At 55.1% G+C, this 11,850-nt stretch overlaps 1 protein-coding gene across 1 annotated transcript in view; it reads left to right on the forward strand.

The window, feature by feature from the left end:
• The first annotated feature begins 6,114 nt into the window (after positions 1–6,114).
• DENND2A (DENN domain containing 2A) overlaps positions 6,115–11,850 on the forward strand; it is a 36,854-nt gene continuing 31,118 nt past the window's right edge. The window contains exons 1-3 of the mRNA XM_004714030.2: positions 6,115–6,201; positions 6,328–6,442; positions 8,087–9,149. Of these exons, the coding sequence (XP_004714087.1) occupies positions 8,275–9,149 (875 nt within the window). The 5' untranslated portion in view covers positions 6,115–6,201; positions 6,328–6,442; positions 8,087–8,274. The remainder of the gene's footprint in view (positions 6,202–6,327; positions 6,443–8,086; positions 9,150–11,850) is intronic.

The following is an 11,850-nucleotide window of genomic DNA, read 5'->3' on the forward strand; positions in this document are numbered from 1 at the left end:
ACACACACACACACACATTCATGATTAAAGGGTTTATTAAGAAAGTTTTCGTGCAAGTGAGAAATGCTCTGGGTTGAATTGCCTTTATCAGGACATGTTACAAAATCCATTCAGGTCTGCATACCACTCTGCCTTCTGCTTTAACCGAAAGGCATTCAGCAAACCCAGCTCCCTGAATTAAGTGCCCAGAAGCACCCCACTCCATCGTAAGCCTCAGCCTGAAGGCACTCAGCTTCACTTCTGTGGGTCAGAAGGTCCAACTTGCCCAATTAAGTGCCCAGAGGCACCCCAATCCACAGGCCAGCCTCCTGCACACAGGCACTCAGCTGCCCTTGCTCCGTGGGCTGCGACGTTCACCACTCTGTTCCGTGCTCTGACTCCTGGTTCCACTGCTGCTCTAACTGCCTTCTGGAACCAGGAGGCTCATCACACAAGGCTCTCAAGTCCAGAAGACACACACGCTCCACTCCTGGCTCTTGCTGGTAATGAGATCCTTTTCCCCGTTTCCCAGAGGGCTCCTTTTATACACAGCAGGATGTCATTCCATGGGATCCCATTTGCAGTTACTCACAGGTGAATCCTATCAATGTCTCCCCACATCTTCTTACCAGACGCAGGCAGGGAAAGGTCGTTTGGTGGGAGTTACTGACTTTGGCTACAAGAGCCACCTTAAATAATTCACCACCCTTGCAGTAATAATATTACATGCTGCTGATGGAAAACGTGGAAATCTTGTTTCATTGAAAATATCCATAAATAGGAACGATGAAGAAATCTTCAGTCTCTTACCCCAGGATAACGATGCCAGCACATTTTTACACAGAGCTAGACTCTGCCTGCCCCCCGCCCCCCTTAAAACGAATGTGGTTGTGTTCATATTGGCCATGAGCTTTTGGATCCCGTTTCTGTCAGCAAACATTGCAATGGGAGCATTTTTTTGCCATTCAGTAATCATTTTCTTTATAGATTTTTTTGGTGGGGTTTATTTTGGTTAGTTTGATTTCTTTTTAATATACTTTTTGTAATAACAGAACCTTGGGGCACTGTGGGTTCAGTATTGGGCTGCTAACTCTGAGGTCGGTGGTTCAAACCCACCGGCTGCTCTGAGGGAGAAGAACGCCGAGGCTGCCTGCTCCCCAAACCCCACAGGATTGCTGTGAGTTGGAATCCACTTGCCAGCCTGGGCGGGTGTGGGTTTTGTAGTACCAGCTTCACTGAGCTGGATTCCACATACAATTGAGCACACGGCTCAGTGGCTTCTGCTGGAGTCAGAGCTGTAGAGCTATTAGCACAACAAACCAGAACATTCTTAGCACCCGGAAACAGGAGTCCCATACTCCTACCCCCTCATCCCTTACCAGCACCTCCTCCCCCCCACCCCTCTCACCCATCACCCTCACCCTCCGTGCCTCCCCCCCACCCTCGAGTTAGTCTGGGTGGACTAGAGAAGCAAATTCATAGACACTCTATGTGTCTAAGACAGAGCGCCATATACAAGAGCAATTGAACGTGGAGAAAACATCTCAGGCCAGTCCAGATCAAGTCCGTAAGCCCGATATTAGCCCACATGTCAGAGCCTCTGCTGGGACCTCATGAGCATAACTGAAGAAAACCCACCTGCCAGGTGGCCAGGGCTTGAGGATAGCTTTTGGTTTGGGGGCCACCTGATGCCATCTCTACCAATAGCTATGCATGCCCTGTCGTGTCTTGTCTCTAAGTTCAGGATCCTCTTTTTCTGACCTTACTGTGAATTAGGTGAAGGGTTAGTGAGCAAAAGATGGCTTTTTCACTCAACAGCTGATTCATCAAACCTCCCCTTGCCTGGCCCTGTCGCCATCATATGGGGCCCACGCCCCCTTGTGGGATACTGTCTTCCCCTGCAGCCTCATTGACAGCTGTCCACCCCCTGGCCTGTGACTCCCCTGTCCCCTCCCACTATCAAAGCCGGTCTGTTTTAGTGTGACAATCTCTTGACTCTTCCTAACAGTGATCTCATGGGATATGGGTCCTCGTGCCTGACTAATTCTCTCAGCACCATGTCTCCAGTTTCTCCCGCGTCATGAGGTGTGGTATACATAGCTTCTTTGCTATTCCGTGGTATTGTGTAGTATTGTTCCACGGTGTATGCGTGCACATGGACACTTGTTTATCTATATATCCTCAAAGAAATCACAGAACTGTCAGACCCGCACACACCTTTATCCACCCCCAGCTCGGACACAAGAGGTTAGGAAATTCAGCACGATACTGATAGCAAAGACTTGACCGAGACAGATGTGCAGACTGATAAGCTAGTCTGGCTCTACTCTCTTTAGCTGTGGGATGAATTCTGACTCTGAGCAGCCCCACGAGACAGGGGGGTGGGGTTGAACTGCCCCAGGGAGTGAGTCTCCTGGGCTATCATCTTTACAGGAGCAAACGGCCAGGCCTTTCCTCCACAATGCTGTGTGCTGAACCAGTGTGCCAGCAGGACCCGTTGGTCGAGAGTCGACTTGAATCGGAAACCTGGACCCCTGCCCGAGTCTGTCACATGGGAGTAACCATAGGATCATAGACAAGCACCCTCACGCCCCGGAGAAGCGGGAGGAGCGATAATGCTGACCCAGGCGGAGTGGGCAGCCGGCAGTGCATGGAAGAAGCTTAACTGCTGGAGAGTCAGGGAAGAACCAGGGCCTTAGACTAGTCAGTTGTGGCCGTCGGAGCAGCACGGGATCAGACCCAACTTTCAAAGTGTAGGCCAACCTGAATGGTCGCCGGCTGGGCGCAGTGAGGAGGTGAGGCAGCCGTCAGGACAGTAGAGAGCAAAAGGCAGGCAAGTGTTTGCACAGGCCACTGCTCCTTTTGCCTCAGCAGATCAAGAGAGTCCGGGGCTGTGCAACACGCCTGCTAGCCTTGTCTGCAAAAAGGACAGTTCCTACGTTTCCAGGTGAGTGAGTGCCGACCCGTAATCTTTCCTGTCCTTGGTCGCCCACCGTGGAAGATCGGCTTCCCTAGGGCAGAAACACCAGTGACGTCTGTCTGATAGAACGAGATTGCTATCAAAAAATGGCTCGCGTCCTTGTAGGAGTGGGTACGTGCAGTTGAGCTCCAGTCAGGCTTCTCTTGAACTGTGGGAGCTGACAAACAGGAAGCAGGCCCATGAAACAGAGACAGCAGGGGGTACTGAAATCTGCTAGCTCCACCAGCGAGAGTCCATTGTCAGCTCCTTGGATGGGCAGGACGGTGACAGGAGGTCGAGGGCATGAGATCCAGCTCTGGTAGAAGGCGAAGGGCCGAAAAAAGTTGGACTCTGTTCAGTCTCTCACTCATACAGAATGTTTCAACCCCCAAGGAGGTATCGTCAGGCTGTGCCGAGTTTGATAGTTTGGACCCTGCCCCTTCGGAGTCCTCTTACCTCTGCATCCTGCCAGCCTGGGCCCTTGCTGTCTGTGCTCCGGCCTCCCGCTTCCTGTTCATCTACTTGGCATAATCCCTACCCATCCGTCCACACGTGAGTTAGTTAGTTTACTGTGGCTCAGGGAGATAAATGGCTCAGGGGGCCTCGCCTTTCTAGTTCTCGGGTCTCTTGCTTTGTGATGGTCGGACCAGGGCACAGTTGCCTTAGCCAGTTCCCTGCTTGTTCAGTGAACAAATAATTATTGTTTGATGCCGGTGGAGGGCTCTTCTAGGCTGAAAAGCAAAGCCCCCAGGAACAGGGAGACTAATTATTGCTCAGCACTGCCCCACCCACTCCTAGCCTGGTACACAGAGGACATGCTGTCCGAAGGCTTTGTCCCTCGTGCAGGTGCAGCCCGGACGTCCGGTCCAGCAGGGCAGCTGCTGTTTTGCAAGATGCACCCTGGCGTGTTATTCCGAGGCAGCACAGAAAAACTAAACTCATATGTCAAGGTCCAGGGCAGCCACTTCAATGTCCTTGACACCTTTTTATTCAAAGAAGATGATGGGCCTCCCGAGAGACCGACGCTGACACTGGCTTAGATTATGTAACCACCACCAACCAAATGAATAGGGAGCCTTGGTAGTATAGTGGTTATGCATTGGGCTGCCAGCAACAAGGTCAGCAGTTCGAAACCACCAGCCTCTCCAAGGGAGGAGGAGGCTTTCTACTCCCATAGAGAGTTACCGTCTTGGAAACCCGCAGGGGCAGTTCAGTCTTGTCCTGTTGGGCCACTATGAGTAAGAATTCACTCCATGGAAGTGAGCTTGGTTTTGTTTTTTAAATACTTTTATTGGGGGCTCTTACATCACAATCCATACATTCATCCAGTGTGTCAAGCACATTTGCATACATGCCGCCATCATCTTCAAAGCATTCCCTTCCCACTTGAGCCCCTGATATCAGCTCCCTTGTTTTTGTTTTTTAACAACTGAAAGGCTCTGTGAAGTCTGCCCGCACTGAACTGATACATTATTAGTCACTGAGCAAAAGTCTTCCTGGATTTCTCCCCTAGCTATTTTATAAAAACATCACCAGCAACAATGCGCTTGTAATTCTTGATGAGGTGACTCCAAGCATCTCCTGAGTCCTAGTGACAGCTCTGACCAGTAAATGAGCACAGAGTGTGTTGAGATATGGAAGCTGAGCTCAGGGAGCCCTGGTGGCATAGTGTTTCCATGTTGGGCTGCTAACCACAGGGTCAGCAGTTTGAAACTACCAATTGTGCCAAGGGAGAAAGATGAGGCTTTCTACTCCCGTCAAGAATGACAGTCTCAGAGACCCACAGAGGCAATTCTGTCCGGTCCTATAGGGTCCATACGAACCGGCATTGACTTGATGCCAGTGAGTTTGGAGCTGAGAAGCTCCACTTATGGAAGAAGTTTTGGTCGCTATAGTTCACCATAGGGATATTTTGATTTTTAAAAAATCATTCACTTCTACCAAACAGTGTGAAAAATACGGACAGTCATTTTAGTACCCGCCTGAGATAGTTGAGGTTTATTGTGCCAACCTGGCCGATAAATATATGTGGGGCTAATCCAAGGGCGGAGGGATAAATGGCTCAGTGAGCCTCGCCTTTCTAGTTCTCGGGTCTCTTGCTTTGTGATGGTCGGACTAGGGTGCAGCTGCCTTAGCCAGTTCCCTGCTTCAGCTGGCAAGGCTCACTTCATGCAAGACATCCCCAAGGAGAAGCCACATGGACCTACCCCGATGCAGCCCTGGATGCTAGAGCACCCGTGTGGAGACCCCTGCCAGCGCTGAGATGCTTACACGTTCACTGATTCAGCTTTCCTTCTGCAGTCTGCGTCATTGCATGTGTTTTGTGAGATGGAGGAGGACTTTGTGGATTGGTGTCAGACACATGGGTTTCTGTGAATTTGTCTCTCTAAAGTACCCAGACTAACACACAGCCCCTCTGACAGTGTCTACTGGTGTGATCCCCAACCCTCTGCTTTTGCCGGGGCAAGGGGTGGGGGTGGGGGCAGTTCTACTCTGTCATGTGAGCAGGTGTACATGCGATGCCGTCCATAGGGCAGTGCCCATGGGGAAGGTGGCAGAAGGGGGTGCAGCCACCTGCATGGTGGGAGGTGGCCTGGTTTGGTTCTCCATATACTTCTCTGTCCTCTGACCACGGGGGCTGGTTATGGCTTTCCTAGTTATTTCAGCATTTCCCCAGAATAGTCTTGATCACAAAGTTTTCCTTTCTGTGAAGGGTTAAGGGTAACGTGTAATGGGCAGATAACAGGGACCCCCGGGCAAGGTGGGCAGTTCAAACTCACCAGCCTCTCCACGGCAGAAAGATGAGGCTTTCTGCTCCCGTAAAGACTGATCGCCCCAGGAAACCCGCAGGGGCCGTTCCACTCTGTCCTGGAGGCTCCCCTTGAGTTGGACCCCACTGATGGCAGTGAGGTTTGGTTTGGTTTGGTCAGGGGCACTGCTGGTGGTAGTGGCATTTTCTTCAGCGTTTCTACGTTTGCCTCCGTTTTGTGGCGACTTCAGCTAAAATAACATAATGACGAGAAGTTGGCACGGCTCTGGCAGCAAGTGACCCTCAAGACTCTGCCCGGCCCCCTGTTTCTTCGGGGGCTCCTGGGAGAGAGTGAGGGGGTGGGGGAAGCCTGCCTCCTCCTCTCCGGTGGTTCACAAGCATCTGTCCTCCAGGTGACCCGGAGCCCTGCCCAGCACTGACAGGATGACGGGGCCCAGGACCTCCGAGGGCAACGCCGCTGGACTGAGTGGGAGCACTACAGGTCGGCCCCCAAGTAAGGGCTCCTGGGGCTGCACTGGCCCTCCCTGCCCCCTCCCTGCCACACCCACTGCCAAGAACTGGGGGGGTGCCATTTCCTTGGTCTGTAAAAATGGTTTAATTTCACTCACCTTGTTATAAGGAGCCCTGGTGACGGAGTGCGTTCCTTACCTGTTGGGCCGCTAGCCACAAAGTCAGCAGTCTGAAGCCGCCAGCTACTCCTTGGGAGAAAGACGAGGCTCTCTGCTCGTAAAGAGGTAACCGTCTCAGAAACCCAAAGGGCAGTTCTGCCCTGTCTTGCAGGGTCGCTCAGAGCCGGAATCCACTCGATGGCAGTGAGTGTGGTTTGGGGTTTGTTGTTCCGGGCTGCTGACGGCGAGGTTGGCAGATCAAAACCCACCACCTGCTCTGAGGGAGGAAGACAAGGCTGTCAGCTCCTGTGAAGATTTACCCCAGGGAGACCACAGGGGCCACCCTGCTCTGGCCTACAAGATTGCTCTGAGTCAAAATCAAGTGGATCGCAGTGTGTTTGGTTTGGAGGCCCTTGTGTTATGTTAAGAACATTTCATCGTGCTTTGAGGGAGCATGTACACAGCAGCCTTTCCCAACCAACAATTTGTGCACCGGTTGCAATGCCCTCAATGCCGCAGCACTGCCCCCACTGCCTCCCTGGGTTCCTGCGTCCTGTTACCAGCCCTTCCTGCCATCCGACCTCTAATTTGGGCAGAGCTGCCCTGTGGCCTCTCCTGGCTGGTTGTTCTGAGGTTCCCTGTTGACTGCAGGATCGGCCCGTTTATTGTTCAGGGAGCATATGGTTAAAGCACGTGACTGCTACCGCAAAGGCTAGCAGTTCCCACCCACACGTCGCTCTGCAGGAGGAAGACGAGGCCACCTGCTCCTTGAGAGAGCAGCGTTGGGAACCCGCAGGGGCAGTTTACTCTGCCCTGCGCCACAGCTCGGCGTCCAAATGGGTTCCACTGTTTGGCTTGGGGAGGCTGCTGTTTGGGATGGACTCTCTCTGTGTTCCAGGGCTGAGCTGTGGCCAAGTACTGAAAGGGGGGCCAGGGGCTCAGGGTGGGCCCCCACCCAAGCATTCTGCACAGGGTGCATGTCCATGGGCTGCAGGGGTGTAGGGATGTATCACCTCTGCATGGCCACAGCCAGCTCGTCCCCGCTGCCCCCAGTGTCTGCACAGGCAGCCCCCTCCCTGCCCCAGTCAGTGCCCCTTCTGCTGCAGGCTGCCGTAGCTTCCTCGCTGTCCCCAGGACTCACCTTCTTCCTCTCCTCTCTCGCTCACACACCGGCCTCCACCACCTCTCCTCTTGGATGCTACTTCTACCTCCCAAACTGCTCCTGTTCTCATAGCGGGGCAGGGCGATACTCCCTACAGGCCACTTATTTGGACACCCATGCAGGTGGCGCAGGGTCACTGGCTGCGAGCAGCCCTTGGAAGATAACGTGCTCTTAAAACCAAAGACCAGACCACACACTGCCATTGGGTGAATTCTTTCTCTTCTGCTCCTGTGGATTTCCAAGATTAAATCTTCATGAGAGCAGCCAGTCTCCTCTTTCCCCCGTGGAGCAGCTCACGGGTTCGAACTGCCAACCGTGCAGCCAGCAGCCCGGTGCTTGACTCGTGGTGCCACCAGGGCTCCTTGATGTGCTGTCACAGGGCTTTAGGGAAGGAGGGCAGCTTGTCCAAGGCCACACGGTGGTCACAGCTGGTCGGAGGTTGGGCTGGAACTTCCACGGGGTGTACCCACCCCCAGAGCCCTCCCTGTGCTCACCCTGCTGGCTGAGTTGGCAACCAAGAGAAACATCCTTGGGCAGGCTGAAGTGGTGGAGCCAGGACAGCTGTGATCCTTCTGTGTTTGTCCTCACAGTGTGTGTCTCTCCTTCAGGGTCAAGGTGGAAGGCCCGAGGGCTGGGGCAGGACCACGCAGGCAGTCGCTGACGCCCTCCAGTGGGGGCACATCAAGACACCCCCCTCCCTCCCCTGGAACCTGCGCCAGAGATACCCCCTTCCCAAAGGACACTCCTAACCAAAGCCTACAGAGCAGCCTCCCCCCCAGCCGCCCAAGAGCCAAGCATGCCCAGCCCAGCCGAGGTGCTCAGCGCCCCAGCCCCCGAACTCCAGGCAGGGGACACTGGCAGGTCCCTGAGCACCCACTCTGCCTCCAGAGCCTGCCAGGGCTCCCTCCGAGTCAGAGACAAGATTTGGGAGTGGGAGGGGAAGAGGGAGCCGGCAGACCTGGGTAGGAGTGCAGATGGACACAGGAGACACGAGGAGGCATTGGTGGCCTGCACGCCCGGCAGGAGAGCCAGTGACAGCCCGAGGGCCTGGGTCCCGGAGGCCCAGCCTGGTGCCCGGCTGGACTCCGAGAGCACACAGGGGACAGGGAGCCAGGAGCCAGCGAGAGGCGCAGGGCAGCAGGTGGCCCCGAGGCCTGGCGGGGGCCCCCCCAAGGACAGCCTGTCGGTGCTGCAGCAGGTCAGGAAGTTGGAGCAGGCCTTGAGGGATGGCTCTGCTGGCCTGAACCCTCAGCCCCCCGGGATCTGCTACTCCCCCATCTGCCTGCCGGGCCCTCCGGAGGCCCGCACCCTGCTGGACCTGGGGGCCCGGGAGCCCAGCCCCAAGCCTGCCAGGACCTGGAACCAGAGCCAGGAGAGCATGTACGAGCGGTATGAGGTGGCACCCCCAAGGGCCTTCATCAACCCGCTGCCCAAGCCCCGGAGGACGTTCAAACACGAGGGTGAAAGGGCCGGGGCCGGGCTGCCAGACATCGGTGTACGCAGAGAGAAGAGCCTGCCACCCCTGCCCTCCTTGCCTCCCCTTCCCCTGCCCTCCTCGCCACCTCCACCCTTACCCTCCTCACCGGCCCCGCCCCTGCCCTCCAAGCCACCCCCGCCCTCTGTGAACAGAAGACTCTGGAATGGGAGGCAGAGGCCCAGTGCCGACCACAGGTAGGTGGTGGGTGGGCCCTGCTGCTCTCCCCGGGTGGCTCCTGAGAGGGTGGGACTGTCACCGAGGTTTGTGGGTGGAAGTGAAGAGGGGACAACTGCCAGCATCACGGTGGCCCAGGCACCGAGCGGAACGGCCCCCAGGGTTTTCAGAAGTAGGTCCCCAGCCTGCCTTCCAAGGGCCTTTGGGGGGACTCAAACCTCCAGCCTCTTTAGCTCACAGCCCAGTGACCACAGAACTGTGTCTGCGTCAAGGGCACTGGGCGCCTCTGCTGCAGACCGTTCCCCGGCATTCACGTGGGGGCGTTGGTAGCCTGGGGTTTGGTGCGCAGTGACTCGCACTGCGCTCTCTCACTTTGATGCTGCAACAGGGAGCTTGCTGGTGGCGCAGTGGCTAAGAGGCTGGCTGCTCAGAGGTCGGCAGAGGGAGATGGGCAGGCGGCTTCCATTACAGTCCTCGGCAGCCCGAGGGGGCAGTTCTGCGGGCACCCCTCACTTCACATTTCTTCCTAGACGCCTTGATTTTACATGTGGCAGGTCCATGGTGCCTTTGCCCCATCGTCAGCTGGTCTGGATACCATGTCTCCACCAGCAGGCACTCGCTCTGTGTCTCCGTGCCATTTTGGTCTTCATGGTGTTGTTACACACACTCTGGAGTACAGCCTGATGTAATCATCACTGTTATAGACACTCAAAAACCAAACTCACTGCCATCGAGTTGATGCTGACTCACAGTGACCCTGTGGGGCGAGGTAGAACTGGCCCTGCGGGTTTCCAAGACTCACTCCTTACGGGAGCAGAAAGCCCTGTCTTTCTCCTGAGGAGCTGGCTGGTGGTTTGAACTGCCGACCTTGCAGATCAAAGCCCAACTCCTAACCACTACCCCACCAGGGCTCCCAAGGAACTAAAAAGCACAGTGCCTCATTTTATTACAACCCCTGTGCTGGTCGGGAACCAAGGCCACATTAGGGAGGGAGCTTCAAATGTGTGAAGACATTCCTTGGTCTTTTCATTACCTCCTCCACGAGAAGCTCTCCGATGTTTCCTCCTGTAATTGAGGGGTGCCTACACTCTGCCCCGTGGGGCGGGAGGATGGGGAATTGCCCCAGTGACCAGCCTTCACTGCAGGTCCCTGAGGTCTTTTCAGACCCTTCCTCATGTTTTTCCTTGAGATGGCTCTAGAAGCGTGCTGTCTGGGGTCCAGCCCTGTCCCTGTCACTCCCCATGGCCGTGACCAGTCCAACAAGGCCCTGACCCCTGGGCGCCTTGGTGTCCGCACCATCCGTCCACCTCTGTCAATAGTCTGTGGATGGCCCGGAACCTGCCTGTGCTTCAGAGGGAAGGCATCTCTGCTTTGGGAACTGTCTCTGTAAAACTCACCTCCCATTCTGTAATCTGCTCGTCGATGTGATACCTACCATCCAGCAGCCAGCCCTCGAGCAGAACTGCTCCAGCAGTTGTCTGGGCTCATAGCCGTGACTCCCCCTCTTCCATGCCCCCCCCCAAGGTCCGGGGAACCCCTCCTCTTTAGTTCTTGCCCGAAACCACCGCCATCTTCCTCTTCTTAAAGCAACGGCTACAGTCTTCTCTTCCCCAGCTCCCAGAGACCAAAGTGTCTACATTCTTTTCACCTCCTAATGCGTTCTCCTGGGAGTACATCGTAGGGCTTACAGCTACTTCTGTCATTGCTGGTAGCCAGTCGCCTGATTCTCTTGGACTCCTTATGTATGTTATCTGTCATCCGCATAAGGAACAATAACGATCCATTTGACTCCTTTGTAATGGTTGCAGATCTTTTTCTCTTTCATTCTTTAAACTCTTGTTCTTGATTTTCACATGACATGTCATTTAAACAGGGCTTAAAATCAGGGAAGGTGTGCGTCAGGGTTGTGTCCTCTCACCACACTTGTTCATTCTGTATGCCAAGAACATCAGAGATGCGAGCTTGGATGAGGAAGAATGCGGCATCAGGATCGGAGGAAGGCTTATTAATAACCAGCGGTCTGCAGATGACACAACTGTGCTTGCTGCAAACAAGGACACGAAGCCCTGATGGATGAAGGTCAAGGAAGTCAGCCTTCCGTGTGGATCACCATTCCATGGGAAGGAGACCCCTATCCTCACCCCACCCGAACCAACAGGCAATATCTTGGCAAACGGGAAAAAGGTTGATGTTGTCAAGGATTGCGTCCAGTTGAATCCACAATCAATGCTCATGGAAGCAGCCATCGAGATCAGACCACACATCGCACTGGGCAAATCCACCGTGCAAGAACTCTTCATAGGTTACAAAGCAGAGATGTCACCTTAGGACTAAGCTGCCCCAACCCAAGCCACAGTGTTTCCTGTCACCTCACAGATGTGTGGTGGAGGTGGACATCCGCATCCTTCTGTTTGGGCGAAGAGCCCTCATTTGGCCCCCGAGGACTGCCGGGCTCTCCTACTGCTGAGCTGGGTCCGCTGACACTTCTGTGTGAGGGTTTTGTGCCCTCGCTGTGCAGTGCGCTGCCCAGCCTGTGCTTCTGTTGTGCTGACGCCACAGGCTCTGGCTTCCGAGTTAGAGTGGGTCAGTGGAGAACCCAGGTCGTCGTCCCTTCTCTGCGTCCTCCGAGACGTTGACCCGTCCAGCTCCAGATCCTCCCCAGACCGTGTGCCAGCATGGCCCCTGGCACCCTGCAGCCTGTCTGTCCCCAGCCTCACCCTC

The sequence above is a fragment of the Echinops telfairi genome, unplaced genomic scaffold (genome assembly GCF_000313985.2).
Source record: "Echinops telfairi isolate 266 unplaced genomic scaffold, ASM31398v2 ScPeMD7_23;HRSCAF=83, whole genome shotgun sequence".
In the NCBI taxonomy this organism is placed as follows: domain Eukaryota; kingdom Metazoa; phylum Chordata; class Mammalia; order Afrosoricida; family Tenrecidae; genus Echinops; species Echinops telfairi.